Here is a 26,664-nt window from a genome sequence, read left to right as displayed (position 1 = left end):
TCCAATTGTTGTAACTGTGTGTTTCTAAAGCACATTTGTTTCAAAATAAGCTTGTGAGAAAAAAATAAGTCTGATCAAATGCGTTTGGTTGCTCATTGTTGATGAAAATATCATCATACAGCAGCCTTATTCACTGATCTCTGAATGTTGTTTTTCCTTTTTTGTAGTTCTATGACGACACATAAAAGCCTGTTCGGCTTTGATATTTTGAAAGTTTTTTTATTATTGTGCAGAAAATATTCAGACAGCTTCATGTAGATTCACACAGACATCAAGATTCTCCGTATGAACCTCAACAATGGTGACAAAATTTTCAGATAAACAGATTAACTCTGAACATCACGAAACAAGCAACTAAAGTCACAAAAAAGATTTTTGTTTATTGTCACCATTGTTGAGGATCATACGCTGATTCATGATGTCTGTTTGAGAAGACACTGCTCAAAACTCTATCTGTATAATGAATTTTTAAAAAAAAAATGAAAAAGAGGCTATTTGGGACATTAACTGAACGTTCCCACATGGTCCTCTGTCGGTCATTTAATAATGTTCCCGATATGAGTTTAGGGGGATGTTCTATTTTGGTTATTTTATGTTTTTTTGTGGTAGAGTTTACAGGACACATAACTACTTTCTCAGTTTTTTCGATTTCATTCTCTTTACACTGTAAAGTATCTAAATCTAATTTGTGTCTTATATTTGAGAGAATGAATACCAAAAAACTTTTTGAAAAAACATCTCAGAAAGAGATGCATATCTTGACTGTGACACAAGACTGATCAGTATTAATAATCTTTAATTATACATCTCTGTACATTTATAAACTTTTACATAGTCCACAGTTCAGATTAATATGTTATAAACAAACACTACTACATGAGTTATCAAGTTATGCCATTTCAGTTGTCTTGGCATGTCAGTTTTGGTCAACTTTTACAGAGCATAAAAAGAGAGGTTTAGTCTCGCCCAGCTTCAGACACTGCAGAAAATGGAGAGTTCATTTTTCCATTGAATCACTGCAAAGTACATAAGACAGCAGCATATTCCTTTCCAGCTGTAACATTCCCTTGCCCATCAGCAGTTGAGCCCAAGACCCGTCCAGTGATCAGGCACCATGAGGAAGTACTTGTCCATGGCCTCACAGAAACGTGATCGGTACAGCTCTGGCGACACCACCGTGGGCATTTTACCTGTCAGGATAGAAAGACAATAACACAGGTAAGAGTTTCAGCTTCTTCTGAGAATATCAGCACTATGAATGTTGTTTTTAAATAGCATAACTGTACCTTGACCTCCAAGAATCCCAGTAGATTTGACCACCATCTCCAGCTTTTTATCCCATGTGAAAGTCCGGATATAATCTTCAAATAAACAAGAGTTTTAAAAACCACTAAAAGAAAAGTCCAAAATGGATTTTAAAATAATATAACATTTTCTCACCTATGATCCCCACAACTAGCTCATCCGTGGCATCATCACGGCCCACCAGCAGGGAATAATCAATGATGAGGTGGCTGGACAGGAAGTGGGCATCACTGAGAATGGCAGCACGCAGAATGGCCTTGCAGTGGGAGCGAATATAAAGGGGATTGTCATGCACTAGTTTCAGGAGATTCTCATCTAGGAGCACCACCTCACAGCTCTCCTTTCCCTGATCCGTCTTCACGTTCCTGTTCCTCAGGGATCCCTTCAGGTCAAACACCTGCACAAACCATATAGAAGAATATGAGCATAAAAAGACCCAAATTGTCTGTCACAGTTTTTCTGAAACACCAATGTCAAATCAGTTATTATAAGCTGGAGATTTAAAGGCTTAAAAAAAATGTACCTGTGCCATCTTCCTCCCATAAAAAAGGTTTTCCATCACCAACAGGTCCAGTTTCTTCTCTGTGTTGTTCTGAGAGTTCTTGTAGCCGATACGGAACACTCCCAGAATCTTAGCAAGTGCTGTGGGCCGCTGTAAAACAGATGCAAAAACAACAAGTTTAGAAATAAACAAGCTAAAAAATGCTGCCTCATACAGAGCTACAACAAGACGTACATATACAGGTACGTACGGTATATGCTTACCTTTTGCTGAACTGCTCCTGTGATGTAAGTAAAGTAGTGGGGTGCAAAGTCTAAGAAAGACTGGACCTCTAATCTGGGCATTTGCTTCAAAATAAACCGATCATCTGAGGAGAAACAGCACCTTTAGCAAAATACATTCAACAACCTACAAGTCTTCACTTACAACAACTACCTTCATGAAAAAAAACATTCAGTAAAGAATCATCTGTAAATCTTGCACCCTTAAATCAGGTCGTACCTTCAGTGGCGTAGAAAACTGCACCGGACTTCCCGCCACGAGCCTGCCAGTTGACACAGTGGGAGAGCGATCGCACGAAATCATCCTCCGAGCTCTCCATGATCTCTTCCCGCATTTTATGGAACTCTTCCGCGTAGTAGATCCGGCAGTAAAACTTGGCATTTGCGTCCGAGAACTCTGCATCAAAAGTATAATTTTCATATTTAATATTATGTTCTTCTTATGTATATTTATACTTATTATTATTATTATTAATAAACAGCTAATTTATTTATAAATCAAATCTATGAAAACATTAAAGTGTCCCTATTATGATATTTTAAAGGTTCCTAATTTAGTTTTGAAGGTCTCCTACAATAGGTTTACATGCATCCAAGGTCAAATTTTTTCATAACATACACTGCAGCATCACCACTTTTCTCTGAAACAATTCGATCAAGGATCCAGTCTCTCTAAACCCCTCCTCTGATTGGTCAGATGGCCCAGTCTGTTGTGATTGGTCTACCTATTACAACGAGTGTCGGAAACTAAACCCCCATTACCATATCTGAATTTCAGCTCTGGAGGCTTCTTTAGCACTTTTATGCACAGTGATATGAACAGTAAGGATGGCTTCATTATTATTTGCGGGCAGCCAATAAAGACCATAGTCTGGCATTATGCAAATTTGTAACAAACCTACTTAGGTTTATGCTGGAATTAAGGCAGGAATTAGTGACGACTAGTTTCAGGCATTTCAGAATCATTTCTTTTGGGAGAAAATAACATTTTCATGCATTTTGCAGACCTTTTACATTCACAAACAGCTATGTTACATAACTACATGAAAGGTAATATCTGAAAAAGCATAACTTTAACTTTAAAAACGGACTCATTGATTAGTTTGTGTGAGCCACAATTTTGACCGCCATTTGAGTCTGATACTCACGCAGCTCAATGTGTGGGTTTCCAGTTTGCTTCTTCTGTTTGTCTCCATTTTCAGGCTCCTCTGCAAAAGAGATCCCATAAACATTTAGTCTCATTCCATATTAGACAGAGAAAATTATACATGCTATTTGTAAGTGGCTAGTATTTGGTAAAGTGCGGTTTGGCTCACTGAGTGGGTCAGCATCGACACTGCTGCGGCTCAGCTGAGACATGCTGCTGTCACTAGGTTTGGCTGGGCTGTTCTTTGCTCTGCTCTCTCCAGCACTATAGATGGCAAAATAGAAGAAGAAAAAAGAAATTAGCTTGCTGTTTTACTAATATACACTGAGAAAATACAGCAAATGAGGGGAATGAGTATTGAGTGTACCTAATGGCCTGAGATGTATCATCACCTCCGCTCTTTGCTGTAGTCTTTGTAAGCTCTTCAAGGGCAGTTTTATATTCTTTACAGCTGGATGATGGAAATAGAAACATTAGGACAATGTTTAAGAAACACCTGGGTACAATCAGTGAAACAACACTGCAGTGATTGTTCAGCTATATATTAAATATTTACAAAGTATTTGATATTATTTGTTGAAAAAATTAAAATGAATCAATGTCATAAATATCACAATGAATTTAACATGACTTTAAGTCCATTCCAGTAGGACGTTAACATTAACACTATATTTTAATAGTGTTTCATTTAAAATGCTGATACTACTAAGTTTAATTTTCAGAAATCAGTTATTTTAATTCACAATGTTGGTTCACAACATTGATTTACTGAATCTACTTGGCAAAAATATAATAAAAATGTATAGAAATGATTTTTAAAAATAAATGTATATGGACTCACCTGTACCTGGATATCAGCACACGAATATAAATTGAAATAAAGCTGTTTAAGCCATTTCTGAGCAAATTCATGATGACCGAGATTTATCAAAAGGCTTAAAATATCCAGATCTAATTTTTACTTATTTACATTTAACCATTTAGCAGACACTTTTATCCAAGACGACTTCGAAACAATCAAACCAATAACAGGGCAACAATATGAAAGTGGTGTGACTAGGAAAGTACATAACGTAGCAAGGTTATTATTATTTTTTAGATATATAGAATAGTAAGTTTTCGTATCAATGGGTCAAGTGTTATAGTATTAATAGTTATAAGTGTACAAAAGCTGTACCTGAGTGCAAAGGCAATGATGGAGCTGGGCTCTCGCTCACACACGGCTATAGGAACTCTCTCGTGCTCATACATCAAATAGTGCTTGTCTGGGTCACTAACATACCAAAAAAAGAAAAGACTTATCAGCTTGAAAAGAGCATTGGTTTGATTTTTAGTACCCATAATATCACAACAGCCTTACAAAGGGAAAGGGATGGGATTGTAACTGTTGCCCGGTAACAGGTTGGCCAGGATGGTTTTCATGGTTGACTTTTCCTTTACTTGACTGTCATTGGAGCCAAGTAAGTGTCCATCAAACATGTCTAAATAGAAAAAGAAGTAGAGAAATGAAGAGAGTAAGAAAATCAGATGCAATGCTTATGTATAGCAAACACAAGGAAGTGTTCAAAGTAAGGTTACCCTCTGGGATGCTGACAGAGTCCTGATCAGGAAAAGAAGGCCCGCTTGTAATGACATCTGAAGCTTGTTCAGCCGGAGACGGTAACTGTAGTAACGATGACGACCCTGAACTTGACGGAAATGTGTTGAGATGACGGTCCTCTGTGAGAAAAGGCAGTGTCAACTGTGTTTAACAATCAAGATGAACTGTTTCAAGATGAATAAAGGACCAATGAACTCACCTTTCTCTCCATCCATTTGGGATGAGTTACGAGGAGAGGACTCCAAAGCACTAGTCTATGAATCAAAAACATAATGATCAAAAGTCTGTAGTAGATGCTTTTATTTCAAGTCCAGGAGGTGGCTTACTTAAACACAAAGGTTCATGGACCAACCCTTGCAGAACTGAACCCACTACCTTTTGATTACCAGCCCTAGATCTACCCAGTACAGATGAATCAGGAAGGGCAACTAGTGGTCCAATAACTGACTAAATGGGTAATAGGTTTATCTAAGCTTTTTTAATTTCTTCTTTATTTTTAGCATTAATATTTTTAGTTCAGGTGCTTTAAATGGAATTAATTTAGAAAAGCAACATCTCATTGTTAATGCTAAATTAAAAAAACAATAAAAAACTACCTTGTGATTAATACATTATTTGCAAAATAAATGACTGACCTTGCTCTCATCTGATGTAGCTTGTCTGTGTCTTCCAGGACTGGGAGGAACAGATAGACGTTTCCTGCCTTTCTCTTGCTGGAACAAGTCCTGAAGTCTGAAGACGAGATACAACAACAGTTCTGTTTTTCTGATGGAAGATGTTTAGTCTCCATGTCTATGGCTGTATGAATGCAGTCCTCACCTATTGTTCCAAGACTGCAAGGTCTCACACAAGCCCTGCTTTTTGACCACCACTGACTCCTGAACAGCTTGTAGTTGTTGTGGCGAGTCTATCGTGCTGGTCTGCAGACGCACTTGTAGCTTCTCTATCCAGCCGCGAAGCTCGGATTCCTCCATCTGAGACAGAAGAATATTGGTAATTGTACAATGAACATCGGTCAATACTTTGGATGAAATAAGTAAAGTCATGAAAAGAAATCTACGTCTTTCTGTGCGAACATGTCCTCCATTTTTTCCTCTCTGGTCTTGCTAAAAGTGTCAGTTTTTAAAGAGGTGAGACGGTCATCTATGGCCAGGTACACTTGAGCCACCCTACCAACAAAGGACAATCAATTCATTTAGCTGACATCCGGAGGAGGTTAATCAGGCTGGGGGAGAGATGCCCAGAGAGGGAATCTTACTTCAGGGAGAAGTCTTTGAGATCCTGCTGCAAGTTGGCTTTAGAGGGCTCCTGGTTCCTGATGATGATCTTTGGAGGAGGCAGACAGATCTCTAGTAGCCTCACCGGGATGTAGCTGCAGATGACAGAAGAGCAAACACATTTACATTACAAAGTTAATAAAAATGTACTCAATATTCAAAGATATGAGATCTATATTGTGAAGATGCACACCTGAAGGAAGCCACCATCTGGTTGTAAGAGAAGTATTGGTGATAATCTTTATGGATGGAGTGGCCACAAGGCTCAGCATTGGCCCGGCGTGTGTACTTGTGACCATAGAAACGGAGCTCTAGATACTTGGCGAAGGACATGGACCAGGAGTCATTAGACAAAGGGACCACAGGAGTCACCTGAAACAAAATAGGTAGCAATTCACATGAATCATACTGTAACACAATAGTTTTAGTTCTGTTTTTATTTTATTTTTTTAATTCAAAGGCTTCCCTGTTACCTGTTTACAGATACGACACCAAGAGTAGTTGAGGATCGTGTGCTGATATCCAGGTACAGGTGAGTCCAGCTCTTTCAGAACAATCTGGACACAGCCGCTACCGTGCACAAAGCGCCGGATGTGGTGCACCATGGGGGTCTCACAGTACATGCTGGGGCACTGGTAAGAGGGTCTGAAATGCATCCATATTAAAACAGAAAAAAAAAAAAAAAAAAAAAAATCAGAATATATATTATAATGACAAATTTAAATAAAGGTTTGTGTTAATCATTTTTTGCTGTTGTATCAGAACTTCTATATTGACAAATTTTGGTATTGTGTGACAACCATAGGAATGATGCACATTTTCCTGAAAAAAGGAAACAAAACAAAAATAAATGTGTAGATTAATACATTACCTAAAACAGTATCTCTCCAGAAATACACCAAGAGTCAAGTCATTCTTGCCATAAAACTCCATTGTTACAATCCTGTAAGTACATAGCAGATACATTAAATACCCTTGACATTCATTTTTACATATTCAGAATAGTCAGTATTCTGAATACATCAATATGATAATAATAAACTGAGAGTTTACCATGGACTGACGCAGGGGTTTGGGGCATTATTAGATTGTGCCGATGAGCTACTGAACAACACACAGAGCCTCTGATGGTTGATTGGATTTAAACAGTCCAACTAAAACAATTAAAAACAATTAATTGTACATTAATTGTAGTAAAAATTATATTTGATCATTAACTCATTTTAACTCCACATTTTGCATGCAATGATGTTACAAAATGATTTTCCCTCACTACAAAAAAGTTACAATTTATTTTTATAAAAAAAAAATAATACAAATTTAAAAAACAAATATTTTTTCCACAATAGTGAATACCTAGCTGGCCGCTAATGAGTAGCAGCTTAATTTTAGCTACATTTCCAACTCTGTTATTTGGGATCCATGTTTAATGCAAACAAGTATAAATAAATCAATTAATAAATCAGGGTTCTACACTGCATTCAAATTTTTGGGAACAAGTTACAAAAACAGCAAACCTCATAAAATTAAAAGATAATATACCTTATAAAATAATTCGTTTGACCTTGACTTTTTCCTAAGGTTAAGCACCTCTTTTCACTGATCAAAAACAATAAATTTAAAAATAAACTAAGTGTTAGTTCACCCAAAAATTAAAATTGTATAATTTATTACTCACCCTCATGTCATTCCACACCCGTAAGATCTTCACAACACAACTTAAGATATTTTTGATAAAATCTGATGGCTCATTGAGGTCTCCATTGCCAGCAAGATAATTAACACTTTCAGATGCCCAGAAAGGTACTAAAGATAGTTCATGTGACTACAGTGGTTCAACCTTGATGTTATGAAGCGACAAGAATACTTTTTGTGCGCCAAAAAAAAAACAAAATAACTACTTTATTCAACAATATCTAGTGATGGGCGATTTCAAAACACTGCTTCATGAAGCTTCGAAGCTTTACGAATTTGTGTTCTGAAGATGAACGAAGGTCTTACGGGTGTGAAATGACAGGGTGAGTAATCAATGACAGATTTTCCATTTTTGGGTGAACTAACACTTTAAAATTTTAAGGCCCAGTTTCACAGACAGGGCCTAGATTAAGCCAGAAGCAGGCCTTTGTTCAATTAGGGCATTTGAGTAGCTTTTATAAATGTGCCATAGAAAAAAAAATTAACTGATGTGCATCTTGAGACAAAAAAATGGCACTGATATATTTTAGGAATATGATCCTCATATCACACTGTGGGATCTCAGATGTCATTTATGTCAGACTGTACTACAGTTAAAAATGGACGCGCGCATGAAAAGTTGTCTGGAGTTTTACATCATTAACCCATATATGTTCGGTGACTGTGAGCTGCATTACATGCAGGACTGAAAGGGTGGCTAACAAAGACATCTCTATCGTTAATTTTGATCACGGCTTGTCTTGAAAAACAAAGACAATATGACGTTTGTCGTAGGAGAAGTCACACTGCAGGACAGTGCGCCAAATCTTCGGACAGTGCCAGAATTTCATCAGAGGTAAAATTTAATTGCAGCGATCTCCAATCAGCTGACGGTGAACATGTCAAACTAGTGTGCAAAGACTACAGATTTTAGCCTAGGATTATAGGAATCTTTTAGGATTCTCAGAAGAATTTGTCTCAGAAGACCAAATCGTGGCCAAAATCGCACAGTGTGCACCAGCCTTTAAGCCTTGTCTATGAAACCAGGGTCAAGAGTTTTAGGCTCTAATCATGGAAAGTGCCCCACACTGTTCAAAATGTGGAATAAAGTAACAGAATAAACATACTAGCAGATGAGAAACCCCCACCTTAGTAGCCCATGTCATTTCACTCATTCCTGTTCCTTTATCTTCTTCACTATCTGCCTTTATTGGAGCCTTTGTGGGCGGGGCCTCCCGAAATTGCATTCCTTCTTTTTGCCGAATACGTCCTCCCTGGGCACGGTAGTCAGCCAGCATGCGTGCCAGCTCCCGACTGCTACCTAGATGCTCTGCTATACGGGTACTCGTGAGTTTGTGACAGGGCAAAATCTGGATGGGCCGTAGGTGCGACACAGTACCGTTAGTCAGGCTGCCAGAACTCGGGCCAGACTCTTTCAGCAGCTGCCTCTTGCGGCGTCCGTCCAGCTCTTTCGAGTCCTTATTTAATAAAGGTGAGAGGTAAACCTGTTCTGGGAAATAATCCCGGCTAGGACAGCGCAGTCCAGCCCCCGTGAGCAAAAACGGCTCCCGAAAGGTAATAAAAGGTGAAATGCACAGGATAACGTCTTTTAGCTCCTGTTTAAATAAAGCTGAGATGGACTTGAGGCGATCATCTGAGGAAGCTACATGCTCGGTCACAAACAGGTCTGTGTCATCCTGTAAGGGATCCCTGAAGAGCCGGGCTGGTGGAAGGGATGTCTCAGAGCTTGTGCTGTCCCGCTGGACCAGAGTCTCCTCCAGCTCTTTGTTCTTCTTCTCCTCACCTGGCCCCTTGTTCACTTCCTGCGACATCTCTTTCAGGTTTGAATTCAGGAAAGGTGGTGACACCGCTTGGGGAAGGCTGGAAGAGAAGGAGGAAAGGGGTGTGGAAGTCTTTATAATCTCTTCCTCTCCTCCAGAAGAGGACGCAACTGAACCATTTTTATGCATTCTGGGGCTTTCTCCATCTTTATAAGAAGATTCAGAGATGGAAGGCTCTCTACTGTGGAGTTTGATAACCTCCTGAAGTCCTGGCTCAAAGTCTGCATCTGGAAGAAGGGTGACGTTGTCATCCCCCAGCGTGGACCCATCATTATCTTGGCTCTCCCTTTCTCCGCCAGTCTCGTCCTCTTCCTCCAAAGTGGTGCTTTCCAGCAGACAAGGGAAGGAGGAGCTCTCAGCCAGGCTGGGAGGCATAGCAAACTCATCCATGAGGAAAGAGATCTCCAGCTGTGAGTGGTATGCCACACACACCATAAAAATAATGATCTCTTTCACCCGTGCCAGTTCATACTCTGAGGCACCGCGGAGCTTAATAGTGCAGCCCAGCTGAGGAGGACAGCCATCGAAAAACATCAGGGTCTTCAGTTCATCTGTAAAGTGAATTTTACAAAACTTTTTTTTAAATTACCAATAAAACCAACAAATTATGACAGTCCTGAAAAATATGAAAAATATGAAAATCATAAGTCTGCATCACAGAATTGTTATGTACAGCATGAAAAATGGATATTCATTTTCAGATTTGTTAAAGATTACACTGAACAATGTTATTAAATGTTAAAGATTAGCTTTTAGTTAGTGTTATACTAGGTCAAAGGAACAGATACTAATCAATTAATAGCCCATATGGTGCCTATTGCATCCCTAAAGGGAACAACTTTTAGTAAAATGAGAAGAGAGTTAAACTTCATTAATAAAAAAACAGTGACATACATCATAAACAGATAGGGATAGAGACTCACCATTTGGCAGCTGGAAGGAATGCAGGTAAAACTTGTGGCAGGTTCCCAGACGAGGTTTTGTAAGGAGTTGATCCATTGAAATGACTAAATCTCCCTGAGTCATTCGACTCACACGGTCCAGGACTTGCTGTGGTGATTAAAGAGTTATTATTTGAAACTTCCCCAAACCAGATCAAAATAACTATTCACAGCTCTGATTACAGCATTGTCAATGTTCAATGTGGAAATAATGTTTAAACGATGCCTTAAAGATGGTATACTAACAGGTTTGACATTAATCACAAGGCTAATGCCGTGCTCCAGTAGCATGTCCTGAGCGATACGGGACACAGTCTTCTCCACCAATACCAGGTTTGGTCGGACATCAGCAATCCTCTGAACATAGTTCTTTAGAAACTCATGCTCCTGTAAAAAGCAAATTGTAAATGAAATAATTTTTCAGATTCCTGTGTTTTTAGCATATTGTCTGATGATAAATAGTCTTGAAATCACATTCACAGAGATCATTTATGGGTTAGTGGCCATTACCTGCAACACAATTGGGTCAATGCAGGTGAACTTGGTCTCTTCTCTGTATAGATATTCAATGGAGCATTTGAGGAGAAGGATCTTGGGGTTTTTGATGTAAGGGTTCATCTGTTGAGAAAGTCTCGGCACTGTTAGCACAAATATCATATGACCTCCTCTGTGGTATAATGTTGAATCAATACAAACCTTTTTGTGTGCAATATTCTTTGTGCAAACGAAGCCATTCACTACAGCAGAGTCAAACTTCTTTCCCCCTGGAATCTACAAAATATCCAGTATTAGACAATTTTATATAGCAAAACCAGATTCATTGATTTGACGCATCCACTTGCGTTCCTCACTTTTTTGATGTGGACAAACTGACGGATATCCATGTCATCATCACAGCTGCGCACATCCGGTCGCACCGTCTGCACCACCTGCCTCACCACAGGTACGATGATGTCACGCCAGGATAGAGACAGCGATTCGTTGTACAGCAGCTGCTGCAGTAGCGCCATCATGTGGCTGTGATTAGCAGACCTGGGGGAGTATTAAAATTTAGTAAAGTAAATTTAGGATTTTTCATAAATTCGTATTACAGGAGCAAATCTTAACTTGATTTATGATCCTTATCTTACAAAATCTCATCTTTCTTACTAAAGGCAAAGCCTATCACTAAATTTCATGGGAGTCGGTAATTTATCAGTGTTTTGTCGTCAAAGTGCAGCACATCATATGGGTGTTCAAAAAGTCTTTCCACCATCAAACATCTCAGACAGGGGTATTAATATGTGAATTTTGAAGTTAGCACACCTGTGGGGCTGTCCTAAAGTTAAGATTTTTTGTCGAGTTAGGATTCTTCTGTAATACCCTTTTCCTATCTGTAGTTAAGATAAGATAATGCACTTTAAAAAATGTCATTCTGTAACTGAAATTGCAATGGTTACCAAACAGATAAGATAGGATTCTTAAGTTCTTTCTGTAATATGGCCCCTGAAGAGGAAGCATTAATCATGATGTGTGTTTCCAAAAGTCCCTGACCACATTTACATGTGATTTTTATGTGATGCTTGTGTGAACACTTGTTTATATTTAGAATCCACTATAGTAATTTCATTTAGTATTTATTATATATAGTATTTTACTTGCTGATAAAAGTACAGCAGTGAATCTAACATGCAGAAGTCATATAATTCATATATCAATGATATCATGTCATAGTGGAATTGTTCAACCGCACTGTCTTTTTAAGTATTTTGCTCCTAATTGATCATGAATATAAGTTACCGACCTAAAATGACATCTTATGCATTAAAAATAGCAATTTTCAGAAGTCTTACAGTAAACGCTCCATTGCTTTCTTTTCCCCGTTTTCTTCCCGCAGCTGGTCCAAGGAGCTGTGATGCCAGCCGAGAGGAGTGAAGAGCATTTCTTTAGCTTTCTCCTCAACCCTCCGGTTAAACAAAGACTCTACGGAGGAGAAACCCATCAGCATAGATAAGACATAGTTCATGTACACTACTAAAGAAACTGATGCTTATGCTCATTAAGGACGCATTAAATTGTTAAAAATGCAGTAAAGACATTCAGAATTACAAATGTCTTTTTCTATTTATTGCTGTTCTTTAAACTCTGACAGCCGTGCAGAGCTAATGCCTTCTAAGCAGTCAGTTTATGAAAATTAGGTGAAGTTTCATCCCATGCTTTCTGTTGCACTTCCCATAGGTGTCCTTATGATGGAACCACAACAGCTCAAACTTTGATTTATCTATTCATATTACTCTTTTATTGCTTTTTGACCATTCTACACTCTTTTTTTACTCACCAGATTCAGATTTATTTGTAACTTTAAATGAAACCCCAAGCTTTCAAAAAATATGTCTTAGTGATTCTAAACTTTAGAACAGAAGTACTGCAACAAACTGCAATAAATTATGCAAGAAACAATTACCTTTTATGAAGGCATCACTGATGGATATATGCTGACCTCCATCTTCAGAGAGCTGGACTTCCACTGATGTAGAGAGAGAGAGAGTGTATGTGAGACAGGACAGTCATGAGTGGACATCAGAAGACACATCGGTTTATATCGATTTAACAGAGTAAATGTTGCAATAAGGCGATGCCTCAGTCTAGTACATGACGATGAAATTAGTTTCAACAAGTCTTTTTGAGGAAGTGGAAGTCAGTGTTATTGCTTTGTAACTATGAGGCATGGATGACGCAGCAGGCAGCCATGCTTCTGAAGTAGTAAGACAAACTTGAAATGCATTAATATGAAATGTTGGAGTGGGAAGGGAAATCATGTGAGGCTGGGAAGGAAGAAATCAGTCATGCAGGACTGTATGCCATATTTAGGGCTGTTACTTCCGTTGTTAATTATATTTTGGAGGGTTGGACTAGTATTGAGTGGTAGGTCTCAGATCAGCAAGACATTGGTTCTGTTCCAAACCCTAGTGAGCTGCCTACCTAAGATAGGATTTTCAGGCATCACCACCATGCTCCTGATGCAAAGCCTGATACAAACACAAGGCAGTAAAATGATTCTGTCACATAAATGCCTCATTTTTAGCTCAAGTCTAAGGCAGTGGCACATGTATTCTTTTAGGATAAAGCAATCCTAGAAAGTATTATGCAGATCTCTGTAGATTTTTTTTAACCTGAGATAGCATTTGTTAAAAAAACCATTAAATAAAATAATTAATAAAAAAGTATTATAATAATTAAAATGTGTTTTGTGCTTATTAAAGAGGTCATTATCATTATTATTATTTTTTTTTTTCCTAAGGGATTGTTAGTCAAGACTTTTTTGCACAATAATTTAGTTTTTCGTCACCATTTTACATCCACTCTTTGACCCTGAATATTAAACTGCATCAAGTCATCAATGAGGTTTCTATGCCGTTAGGTTGTAGCCTTACAAGGTAGCTGCCTATGTAGACAGTATATAGTGAGGCAGCCCACTAGGGTTTGGAACAAAGCCAGTGAGTTAGTGCTGCTTTTGAAGCAGACAGAGGCAAACCAGGATGGCCAATGGGCCTTTCCGCCTCTCCTCACTTGGTGCATGGATGTCGGTTTCTGGGGTGAACGGGTCATGGGGCTCCATACTTTTTTGCTCGGCTGGGTAAGGAGGCACATGGGGGTACTTGGCCTGCTTCTTGATGTGGAAATTGACATTGTCCTGCTCCATGTTTAGGTTGATGGAGGCGGCTGAGTCACTGTCCACCGCAGAATGGAAACTGCTGACGGATGTTCTTTTGCTGGGGCTGGCCGAGTCTGGAAAATCGTGAGAGAGGGCAGCAAGTTGGTGTAGGAAAGACAAACTGACTGCTATAGGATATCAACAGTCATGAGATGCTTACTTGGTGTGACATAGTCATTTTCATCCGCTAGCTGCTCAGTGTCACTGTCGTCAAACTTGATGTCTTTAAACCATGACGGTTCGGAGTGTCCCTCCAGAGAATTCACACTGTCACTGTCTGGAGAGGGGGTTTCAGAGAACTCTGTGCTCTGAAAGTCAACAAACACATTACTAAGATGATGACAGAAGAAATCAAACCAATTCCACTTTATTTGTCTAGTGCTCATCACAATAAAAAAACCCAAATCAGAACTACAAAAATAGTGTTTTCAGTTAGCATGTAACTAGTCTTCCCAGTTATATTACAGTCATGCAATTTCAACAGAAACTGAATTTTGGATTTAACATAACTGGCACATAATGCTTATACTGACCTGCAGAGGGCGATAGAGGGCATACTCATCACGGAAGATCTGATCATGATGGGTTACACAGTCAAGCCAGCGTCCATCTACCAAAGCCTGCCCAATAGCTATGGCCTGAGCCCTGTGTCAGAATAATCGAAAGTTTAACAGTGTTATTTTCCTGTTTATTCATGTGAAGCTACTTTGAAACAATCTGTATTGTATAAAGCACTATATTAATAAATGTGACTTGACTCAGAAGAACGCAAAGGAAATAAAATACTTTTACAGCTAAATGAAGACTTAAATTAAATTAAGGTTCTTACCTAGTAGAAATAGTGCCATTTCGTAAGAGCCAGTTGACTAACTCTTTACCAACAATGCAGTTGGGGTAAGTACGCAGCCAATAGCGATGGTCCTGGAACTCCATCCCTGTACTGTTGTGGCAAATCTTCTTCCATAGATCTTTAAGTTGAGAAGAATCCTACAAGATAAATCAGCTATTACATAACAACATACTATAACAACACAAATGTTAAGGAAAGTTGAGAAGGGAATTGGTGTAAGACAGTTCATACCAGAAGGATCTTTCGCTCCTCTTCGCTGTGGTCGGTTTTGGATTGGGCCCGGCTGTTCTGTGGACTAACTGTTGTCTCGTAGGCAGGAACCATGGATGAGCTCGAACGGTCCAAAGCCAGGTTCGTCACACTAGCTGACCTTAACACAAGCAATAGATGGATAACATTGTATGTATAGTCTGTTAACATAAACATTGAAATGAGCAAAGAATATTTGGTCAATATAATCCATAATCACCTCTTCCTGGCCGGTGACTTGCCCATATCCTCTTGGACTGCTGTAAGTCTGGAACTGAGACCACTGTTCTGGGATTCCTGATGACTACAGCGATCACACAAATAAACATCAGCAACAGCTTAATCATTTCCCTTTGAAATATTGTTAATAAATGACAGTCAAGCTTTGCACGAAACAGAGTCACACTCAAGAGCAGCAGCATGTCTTCTCTAGGAGGTCATGCAAAACAAAAGTAACACTAAAACTCACTTCTTCCTCATCCCAATGGAATTTTTTCTATGCATGGAAAGAGAAAGGAGAAAAGATGAGCACTGAGACAGACTCACAACCCATGAGCAGAAGGAGCTAGCTGATTGATTGAATAAAGGTGAGCAGAGAGGGTTAAAGTTTATTTGCATCATAATAGTCCTGTGACTACACTTGTTGTACCATCAGATCATAAAGCTTTCATGGTTCATAAAAGAGTAAACATTGACTACAGTAGAATAAAAACACAGCACGGAGGAATCGCACAAGACATGTCCAGATCATATTTCACTCCAAAACTTAAAAAAAAAAAAGATTGTAAAATTACTTTCATGACAATTATGCATTAAACAGTTTACATTTTTTTTGTAATTCCAATTATTGTCAATGGTTTGTCCAGTTTTTAATTCAACTCATTCATAAATGAAAGTAAAAATAATGCTACCATGATGTATAAATACTTACTAATCTAATTAATCTATCATTGTTTATTACATGACAGAAATAATAATTGGTCCCTAGCTTAATTAATATGATGATAATGTCATAATGCAAAATATCTTAATGGTCCTAAACAAAGGCTTTATTTTCTTTAAGGACAATAGAATGTATTCTTATTTTTGATTTTTAATGTGAAACATAACCCCAGACATGTTCTTGACAGGTTTCATTAAATTTACCCAGCAACATTCTTTACTCCATTTAAAACTATTTTAACAGCAAACTATTCTTTAATGGAGATAAACCTCAAAGAAACAACATCTTAAGGTTCACTTTTCGTTGTGAATCCCACATTGTTTGTTAACTACCAATTTGCTTCTATGCTTTAAATGAATCATAAATCATCAGGCAGAAAATGTGAAAGAGATAAACAGCAAGAGCAAAGATTATGGTAAGAAAGAAGTGTTATAACAGAGCAGAGAAACACCATAGGGATAAGGTAAAGTGAGCAGGAACAATGGAATAGATAGTGATATGTCCTTATGCCCTGCCCCTTTTCTGTGGCTTCACCTTTGCCAGGCCAGGTCTTCTTCCAGGAAGATGTTCCGGCTGGCTTTGCGACCCCCCACAGGTGTGCGTGGTTCAGTGGGCTCCAGCACACACACGGAGCAGGCCGAGTCTGACAGTGCGCTGAGATCTTCTCCGATGGAGCTCGAGTCAGCTGAGTGAGCGTAGCTCAACGCGATCTTACGACAGTACGTACATGCCCGTAAATCACCTGCAGAATGCCAAGAGACAAGAAGTTAGACAACCAACCAAGGTTATTATCTTAAAGCTAAAGCTAAAATTATTTAAAAGCATTTCAGTTAATTGACAAAGCTGAAATAGAATAAAATATAAATACTAGTTGAAAAACTTAAATTAAAATGTAAATGTTACCCTGGTAATAAACTGAAATAAGCTTAAGTTGAGGCACTAAAATTATTAACTGGAAATAAATAAGCACTAAACTAATATAAAATAAAAATAGCAATATAAAAAAAAAACTAATATTTTTTTTTCAAAAACTGAGGGTTACAGACAATACACTTGCAAATGCAACATTTGCCATTTCAGTTTTGATAAAAAAAAATGCTGGGTACATTTTTTTTTTTCAAATTTTCAAATTTTCAAAAACACAGATTTGGCTGTCAACAGAAAGAATGGAATGATTATGATATAAAATTGGTAAATTGTTACATTAAAAAAATAAGCAAGTCATTTTAAATATTAATTGTTATACCTTTGATAGCTTTTTTCTTTTTTTATTATATTATTTAAAAAAGTATGTGAAATTTACCATGGACCCCACAGAATGGACTCCCTTGTGACCCCCAGAACTTCCCCTTTTGTAAACCTCTGGACTACTGTACCCTGACAAATGTCTATGGTTAAATGTTTGGGGTCCAAAACCAACACGGTTAATAAGAACAACCAAAGTAATGTAACAGTTTCTCAGAGAATTCAATTTAGCTGAATGTCATGATCTGAATAGTTAAGGTGAGTTTACAGCATTAAAATATCTGCAAAAAAACTTGAAAAATCAAGGAAATAATGAGGCTTTTTAAGTAAGTTCTGATTCCTCCTAAAAGGTCAAAGTGCACAGGCAAATTCTTACCTTTTTCAGAATCACACCAGTTAGTCCACAAAGTTCAAAAGTCACACTACAACCCATTTAAATCAAAACCCCAAAAAACCACCGCAAACACACTCAGCATGCTAGAGGTGCTCTTACTCTTAAACTGACATAGCTGCTCGTCTTCTTGTCGAAAGCCTCTTTAAAGAGGCTCCGTCCACAAACCAGCGGTCAGAACGAGACCCTTGCTCCCCACAGCAAACACCCCAACAACACTCACCCGTGTAGCCCATGAACTTGCCAGGAATTTCCTGGTTGCAGCATCGGCTGCAGAAGATTTGGCCACAGAGTCGACAATGGTGACGCCGTCGGAAGGTTGTGAATTTCTCATTGCAGTCGTAGCACTCTTTACACTGACTGTCCGGCATCCAGTACTGTTTCAGATCACTGTCCTGGAACATAAAGACATAATTCACAACTCTTACATCCAACTGCAACAACAGCAACTAAAAAACACCACTGTTGTACTCTGTAGTGGATTCCATTCACATCTGAATCATTGCCTCTTTTATCTATAAGCTTTGAGTCATCTCTATAGAGATTTTCCCAACTAGTTCGCTGGAGTTCAATACCTGACTTTTCCCCTCCATGATCTCCTTAAGTCTCTTGAGGGCTGTGCGTAGCTGGACAGCTGTTCGGGGATCGTGGCTGCCCAGAGGGGCTTCTGATTTCCGTCGACCCTCTATAAATGCAAAGAAACACAAAAGCACCAGTAATGTACAATTTAAGAAGTTAATCCTACTCTAAAGTACAATATGCAGGTGAAAAAACATAGCACACATGCTCATTCAAAACCAAAGCTTGCAGTGAAATATACACCAGCACTCTTGGTCCAGTCAGTGATTGCTTATGTCAGCCGACATAAGCCAGTGAGTATTCTTAGGATTTTTTGTGGGATTATGATTCTCATGAATAGACTATGAATGAATAGAAGCATATGAAATTACTAAGATCAGCGACTAAATGTTCAGTTTACAGCACCAAAGGAGTCGAGCAAGAACTTCAGGCAGTCAGTCTTAGCACACCCTTTCACATGCAACAAATGTGGTTAATTTAAAACTATACACTGCAAAAACTATTTTCTTAATCTGTATTTTTGCATTATTTTCCAGTAAGCATATCTAAATATCCTTAAAACATTTACTAGAGAGTCAGATAAGATTCTAAGACTTGTTTTTAATCAATGTTACCTTCATTTAACTGGCCAGTAGTTTTTTTTCCTCTAGTTTTAGGGCAAAAAAAAAAAAAAAAACTCAACCAAAATTTAGGTTTAAGTATATACGGAAGAGGATTAGGGCCAAGCAATAATAAAAAAAATAAAACCATCTCGAGATTAAAGTTGTCAAATTTCGAGAAAAAAGTCGAGATAAAATGTTGAGAATAAAGTCATTAAATTAGGAGAAAAAAGTCGTTAAATTACGGGAACAAATTTGTTAAATTACGAATTTGTTATCATAATTTAACGACTTTTTTCTCATAATTTAATGACATTATTCTCATAATTTAATGAGTTTATTCTCAATTTTATTTCGACTTTTTTCTGGAAATTTAACAACATTTTTCTCATAATTTAAGGAATTTGTTCTCATAATTTAACAACTTTTTTCTCGTAATTTAATGACTTTATTCTCAACTATTTATCTTGACTTTTTTCTTGAAATTTAACAATTTTTTCTCGTAATTTAACAAGTTTATTCTCAACATTTTATTTCAATTTTTCTCTCGAAATTTAACAAGTTTTTTCTCTAAATTTAACAACTTTAATCTCGAGATGGTTTTATTTTTTTATTATTGCTCGGCCCTAATCCTCTTCCGTAAGTATATAATAAGACAAAGCTTTTATTTTGGTATTTTTAACAAAGCCAGTGTAGTAAATAAACCTAATTAAAGATATAGCATCTGAAATCAAGCTTTAGTATATTTGTTTCTCAATGACAATTATCTCTAAAACAAACAAAAAAATACTGATATATATTTTTTTTTTTGCAGTATACAACTCAGTGCTGATGAATACAAGCAGATAATCATTTCAGGGATTTATAAAACTGACTTCACACATATGAAATATGTGAAGAAATATATGTGAAATATGTGAAGTATCCTCACCTTCCCACTCCACTGTGAACAGAAAAGAACATAAACACACCTGTTTACCACTCAAATTGTCATAACTCCAGAATGTAGTTTTACAACATTAGTGTTACACAAAAACTACATTTTCATGGATTTCCTGAACTATAGCCTGGATTTTTTTTTTAACTTATAGTAAATGTCCAGTAGCCCTCCTGAGAGTGGTATGGATCACATGAGGGCAGAGTCTAGCCGTTGAATCAATGTTATCTTCAATGATAAGCGCTGTGAGAACCAGGCTGCAGTGATTAGTCATCAATCAAAGAGACCACTGATAGGGTTGCCTTTTTTTTAAGTCTTGTAAGAGCATGTTTAAAGGAATTTAGAACAATGGTCTTGTCTATGGAAGAACAAATGATTTTAGCATTGTCTTCTATAAAAGAATAGGGTTACTGAACATGTCTGGATCATATTTCACCCCAAAAATCAAAAGAGGCAATGTAAAAAAAAAAATCTAAAACCTGGATGATAATAGTTGAAAGATTAAAAGACACATGGGTACAAGTATATGTAAAGTTGCGTTTTTGTACCTGAAGCAGTGGATGTTCTTCTGAAAAGTTCTGAATGTTTCCTGTGGGTTTCAGAGCCATGTATGGAATGGGAGGGACTTGACCAGTTGCGCCGTGGCCCCTGCGGTGATGATGAAGCCGACTGACTTTTCTCTGTCACTGAAGGAGGCCGTCCTTCCTCTGAACAATTGAAACCAACAGAAAAGCTTGGTCAAAAGGTAGAAGATTCAAGTGGAAATGGTGGATTCAGGTACAATTTTTGTGGTGATTGTCTGAATTTGCATTGTGTTGACATTTCTTCTTTTAATCTTCTTATCCTGAAATCATTTTACCCATTTATTAAGTCTATACTTTTATTTACTTTATGTCACTTACTATACTTTTATTTCTGTACAAAAGCTAGACTTACCAAGCTTAGCAAGCTTTTTTGCTGGTGCAATGTTTGCACCTGTTTTTTCTAAAAGAAATGAAAGGGAGAGGTTAGAGAGTTGATCACTATTAATGTAGTCTGAATTTAAAATTTTACAGATAATATGTAATTTGAATTCCTGAAACGTCTCTCTTGTAGAGTCAGATTTTTCTTCAGCTCCACTGACTTGATGATCAAATTACCTAAAAATAATCATTAAATACCAATGTCCAACACAAATGCAACTTCATTTTAACAGAGAAAAAGAGAATCTGTGTGTTACTTATGAAGGCAGAACTTGTTAAACCAGTTTGATTTTCTTCCTTACAATATAGAGTTTCACTTGTCTGAAGTGTTCATCTTCTCACAGTAAGCTTTTTACCCCTCATTTTAGGCTGTACTACTTCTTTAATAGAGAGCATTTATTCTATCATCTAATCCTGGCCCTATGAACAGTTTGGAGTAAAACTCCTATGTGATTACTGGACAGGATGCGCCTAAATATTATTTCTCAAAGCTTTTATAACTTCATTTTTATGATTCCCTTTTCAGTCACTGCAATGCTTCCAGCGGGAATAGCCTGTTGATACTATACAAAGGGACAAAAAAAACAAACAAAACAACAACAACATGAGAATAATGTGTTCTTGGCACATCTCAAGCACTGTCACATGACTCTTCAATACAATTCCCTGCTCTGCCATTTTGGAATTTCCAGTACAGCAGAATCCAGTACATCCCCTAAAAGAAGAATGACTACTACATAACCTTGAACTTTTATTCCAGAAATCAAAAGATACTCAAATGATAAAAATGATTACGCTTAAGATTTGGTGTGTACAGCCAAACAGCCAATCAGGAATACAAAATACTATGCAACTTAAATAAGTGCCATTAAAAAGGACTACGTTCGCATAATTGCATAAAGCAATGCAATGGAGAGAGACATCCATGAATAAGTGTTTGATGACAGAAAACACACTGTGAACTTTTGAAAGCAAATTAATGATTTAAAGACTTAAAAAAAGAAAAGAAAAGAAATGCAAGTGTAGATGTTGATTACGGCATAATGACGTGAAATAATTCTGCTTCACCTTTGTTGAAACGGAACAGACTGACGAAGGAGCTGTAAGCGGATCGCAGTGGCGGCTCGTCCTGCTCGGGGGTCAGGGGTTTGAAGTGCGTTAGATGGGAGGGACTGGTGGGAGAGAGTGGCGGCTCAGAGCTCCAGTCCATCGCAGTGGACGAGGAGGAAGCCTTGTCTTCGGCAGCCATGTCACTGCGCCTGCGGGACAAACCAAAACAAACCAATTCCAAATACATTTATTTAATTTACATTTGATTATATTTGAATGCTATGGTTTTCTTGCCACAAAAAGGTATTTTTTCTTTTAAACCTTTTAGTCTTTGAGTCAAGAACAATGTGTTTAAACAAGTTTCAATTGTTAAATAAAAACACTGTAAGAATCATTTTTTGACTGTTTTTGTCAGGTGGTACAACCAAATATAAATATTAATTTAGAATTATTTCATTCAAGTGGCCAGGTATCTTTACCATCCAATTTTACTTTTAAAGACTTTTGCCTATGCTAGCAAGTTCATACATTGAATTTTTAAACACAATAGATTTATGATAATATAGCATTTTCCTCATGTTACATTGGTTGTACCACCTGACACGTAAAGTGTACCATCCTACCCATTCTTGAAAGTAGCTACTTTGATCAGTATTTAAAAGAGATGCAAACCTTTTCACTTTGCCATAAGGTCAGTTGTGGCTAGAAGGGATACAGCTATGGCCCGAAGTGATGCAAAATCTCTCCATAAAATAACAATAAATTAAAATTGCTACTTATCTGATTGTGATATATTAACATCTACACCTGTGATATATTAACATCTACACCTACCCCAACCCTAAACTTACCCTTACAATAATGCAAATAGAGCAATGAATTGTTGTTCAGCATGTCATTTATTACTCACCCTCATGCTGTTTCACACACGTAAGACCTTTGTTAATCTTCGGAACACAAATTAAGATATTTTTGATGAAATCCGATGGCTCAGTGAGGCCTGCATAGGGAGCAATGACACTTCCTCTCTCAATATCCATAAAGGTACTAAAAACATATTTAAATCGTTTCATGTGAGTACAGTGGTTTAATATTAATATTATAAGGCGACGAGAATATTTTTGATGCACCAAAAAAAACAAAATAATGACTTATATAGTGATGGCCGATTTCAAAACACTGCTTCAGAAAGCATTGGAGCATTATGAATCAGTGTGTCGAATCATGAGTCCGATCGCGAGTCAAACTGCCAACAGCTGAAATCATGTGACTTTGACATTTGTGTTCTGAAGATGAACGAAGGTCTTACGGGTGTGGAACGAAATGAGGGTGAGTAATAAATGTCATTATTTTTTTCATTTTTGGGTGAACTAACCCTTTAAGGTCCTCTGAATGCCACATTATCATGCTTACTGTTACTACTTTTGTCAATTCATAAAAAAATACCAGTTGCAGTTGTGCCACCATGACATCTGAGATAATACAAATTGCCGGACAAAAGTTTTTCAATGATCTCAACAGCTTTAAAACTACTGATATTTATACAATTTGTTTATAAGCAAGGTTTCAAACATAAACTTATGCCATAGTATTTTATTTTGAATCTAACACCATTTTAAATAGTTTTCTTAGTCTGTTTATGGGTGCGGATGGGTGCACCACCTGACATTTTGGGGGTTTAAGATACCAAAACATAAAATAATATTTACTATTTGAATGTACTGAAAACGCATTCAAACTAAATAGGTTTTATAGAATGATATCCCTATGTCATGAATTAATCAAACTATTTTAAAAGGAAATAATGCATCTGGACACAAAAATATGCACGTCATGTCATTGACCCACATACAGACAGACAAACTTCCATGATAAAAAGTGGTATTTGTTTTGGTTGATGAAGACGATATTGAAAGCTTTTCAAAAATAATAAACTGCATCTTTATTATAATATAATTAAATGTTTCAATATTACTTTTACTTGAAGCATGTATCATTTAAAGGTGCCATCAAACGTTTTTTTACAAGATGTAATATAAGTCTAAGTTGTCCCCTGAATGTGTCTGTGAAGTTTCAGCTCAAAATACCCCATAGATTTTTTTTAAATAATTTTTTTAACTGCCTATTTTGGGGCATAATTAGAAATCTCGATCATTGCATAAACAAAGTTTACACAGCTAATATAACCCTCAAAATGGATCTTTACAAAGTGTTCGTCATGCAGCATGTCTAATCGTGCAAGTATGGTATTTATTTGGATGTTTACATTTGATTCTGAATGAATTTGAGGCTATGCTCCGTGGCTAAAGCTAACATTACACACTGTTGGAGAGATTCATAAAGAATGAAGCTGTTTATGAATTATACAGACTGCAAGTGTTGAAAATAATGATAATAATGAGTCTTGTCTCCGTGAATACAGTAATAAACAATGGCAACTTTAACCACATTTAACAGTACATTAGCAACATGCTAACGAAACATTTAGAAAGACAATTTACAAATATCACTAAAAATATCATGATATCATGGATCATGTCAGTTATTATTGCTCCATCTGCCATTTTTCGCTATTGTCTTTGCTGGCTTACCTAGTCTGATGATTCAGCTGTGCACATCCAGACGTTACTGGCTGCCCTTGTGTAATGCCTTTCATGATGTTGGGAACATGGGCTGGCATATGCAAATATTGGGGGTTACGTAACAGTTGGTGTTATGTTGAGATTCGCCTGTTCTTCGGAGGTCTTTTAAACAAATGAGATTTACACAAGAAGGAGGAAACAATGGAGTTTAAGATTCACTGTATGTCATTTCCATGTACTGAACTCTTGTTATTCAACTATGCCGAGGTAAATTCAATTTTCAATTCGATGGCACCTTTAAAAGTAGAGCTTTATTACAAACACTTTTTAAGAGATACATATTTGAAAATGCAACATCATGAATTTGTTGGGAAAATAATAATTGGCTTCACAAATATTCTTAAATATTATTTTATAAAAATAAAAATAAAAAAATTATACACAATTTTGATTAAGAGGTACAGGTCTGATAAAACGCTGCTTTTGAGGTCCCCATGAATCCACATCATACACAAAACCTCTCTGATATCAACGCAACTCTAGGTTAAAGCACAAGTTTATGGGGAAGTCAGTCATGAGAACTACATAATGTTAACCTCACAATAAAACCTCATGTATAAGGACATGTGATTACACAGGATTGCTGACTACAGAACAAAACCTGAAAAACAAAATCACAAGAAAGACTGTAAGGGAAGTTGACCTTAGAACAATAGGACTTGTGGACATCAGTTCAAACACTCAGTCAATTAAGATTTATAAAACAATTTATCTTCCTTCCATGTCAGTGAGAAAGTAACGTTAATAGCAAATCACTACAGCATTTATCATCTATTATCCACTAATTTCAGAAACAGCACTTTAGAGTAACTCTGTGTGACCAAATGATGTGTACAGACTACAGAGTAATGGCTCAAAAAGACCGGAAAACGAAAACATGAGTTTCAATAGTGTCATGTGATTCCCTGAGAACTGTACTATGGCGAAGGCCTCCTCATGAATAATAATTAGTTTATACTGACGTTAGCGTACCAGCGTCCAATCAACTAACCGCCCACCTGACTAGAGCCAAGATACTAATTTCTGCCTTTCACGCAATCAGGTAACGTTAAGCGTCAATCAGCCTTCGCCATAGTAGGACAAGTACATTAGCATTCAGTTGCGTCTATTATACTTTTATCATATACACGTCGAGCTAATTTTACGACTGTTGCAGAGCTTTAACCCTACATGTTGCATTACTATTACAAACACGGCTGTGTTATTATTTTAACAAACTAAACACAGATCATATGTGAACTAAGAGGATGAGAAAAACTGTAAATAGGTTTAGCGTATTGCAAAATGCACATTAGCGAACATGCTAATACACAATAGAGTGCTACAGAGCGAATAATTAAAGATGAATACTGAGATATGTCACATTTAAGCAGTGATGCTGCTATAGGAGAGCATTTCATTCATTTAATCTGCTAGGCTTGTCATTTAGACACATTCAGGTTTGGTTTCGGTTATTTTACATAATATATATACATATATACTTAATACAAACACTTATATTTCTGACAACAACGTCAAATTTCCTGTTTCATCCATCAAAGGCCCCGGTAAAGTTAGCAAAGCTAGCTGTCTGATAAAATAATAACAGCATACAGGTATCATGGCATAACATAAATGTTAGACATACCTGTGCATTCGCTTTTTACACCATGTCAATGTCAGCTGTTTAGAGATGTCTTTAATCCTTAATGAATTTAACCAAAAGACATTTTCAGTTAATTCCACCCTTGTGATGTTCGGCGACTTGATCAGACCCGCTTAGTCGAGTACAGAGAGTTTGAGCAGTGTTATGATCGCGCTTCTCGTGATCCCAAAGTCAGACATAGCTAATCGATAAAAACCATGCCTGTTGTTTAAAAAACTATTTATTATATGTATTAATTTTTAACATTTAATTAAAGAGTTCATAGACCATATATTTCATATAAACAGACAGAATGTGTTGATAAAATGTC

The 26,664-nt window shown here is 37.1% G+C and overlaps 1 protein-coding gene across 6 annotated transcripts; it reads right to left on the bottom strand.

The window, feature by feature from the left end:
• Positions 1-786: 786 nt before the first annotated feature.
• Positions 787-26,574, bottom strand: pikfyve (phosphoinositide kinase, FYVE finger containing). 6 transcript variants are annotated; one of them, XM_067408821.1, is made up of 44 exons: positions 26,337-26,574; positions 24,659-24,811; positions 22,086-22,276; positions 20,992-21,039; positions 20,604-20,762; positions 20,050-20,061; positions 18,516-18,625; positions 18,185-18,335; positions 16,839-17,046; positions 15,582-15,665; positions 15,344-15,482; positions 15,092-15,249; positions 14,796-14,907; positions 14,423-14,570; positions 14,118-14,336; positions 13,012-13,074; positions 12,401-12,530; positions 11,420-11,600; positions 11,265-11,339; positions 11,079-11,186; positions 10,815-10,955; positions 10,551-10,677; positions 8,935-10,178; positions 7,166-7,266; positions 6,984-7,055; positions 6,586-6,757; positions 6,306-6,484; positions 6,094-6,207; positions 5,896-6,004; positions 5,655-5,809; positions 5,471-5,567; positions 5,035-5,089; positions 4,814-4,954; positions 4,596-4,716; positions 4,413-4,508; positions 3,603-3,686; positions 3,405-3,499; positions 3,237-3,296; positions 2,309-2,485; positions 2,071-2,174; positions 1,829-1,957; positions 1,441-1,702; positions 1,287-1,361; positions 787-1,190 (listed from the first exon to the last, which is right to left on the bottom strand). In XM_067408821.1, the coding sequence occupies exons 2-44, from the start codon at positions 24,745-24,747 to the stop codon at positions 1,075-1,077; spliced, it is 6,411 nt and encodes a 2,136-aa protein (XP_067264922.1). In that variant the 5' UTR covers positions 24,748-24,811; positions 26,337-26,574; the 3' UTR covers positions 787-1,074. The 6 variants fall into 6 exon arrangements, with proteins under 6 accessions (XP_067264922.1, XP_067264920.1, XP_067264923.1 ...); XM_067408819.1 differs by having other exon boundaries at positions 18,164-18,335; positions 26,337-26,573; XM_067408822.1 differs by having other exon boundaries at positions 14,169-14,336; positions 18,164-18,335; positions 26,337-26,572.
• Between the last annotated feature and the right edge of the window lie 90 nt (positions 26,575-26,664).

The sequence above is a fragment of the Chanodichthys erythropterus genome, chromosome 14 (genome assembly GCF_024489055.1).
Source record: "Chanodichthys erythropterus isolate Z2021 chromosome 14, ASM2448905v1, whole genome shotgun sequence".
Taxonomy (NCBI): Eukaryota; Metazoa; Chordata; class Actinopteri; order Cypriniformes; family Xenocyprididae; genus Chanodichthys; species Chanodichthys erythropterus.
The sequence above is the reverse complement of the archived record's forward strand: the minus strand, read 5'-3'. Positions and strand labels throughout refer to the sequence as shown.

Coding starts and splice junctions, on each gene's coding strand:
- pikfyve (XM_067408819.1), bottom strand. CDS start 24,747: ATGCCAGCCCATGTTCCCAACATCATGAAAGGCATTACACAAGGGCAG. Junction 4,717..4,813: donor CTCTGTCAGCATCCCAGAGG/GTAACCTTACTT, acceptor TTTTCTATTTAG/ACATGTTTGATGGACACTTA. Junction 1,958..2,070: donor CAGGAGCAGTTCAGCAAAAG/GTAAGCATATAC, acceptor TCTGTTTTACAG/CGGCCCACAGCACTTGCTAA.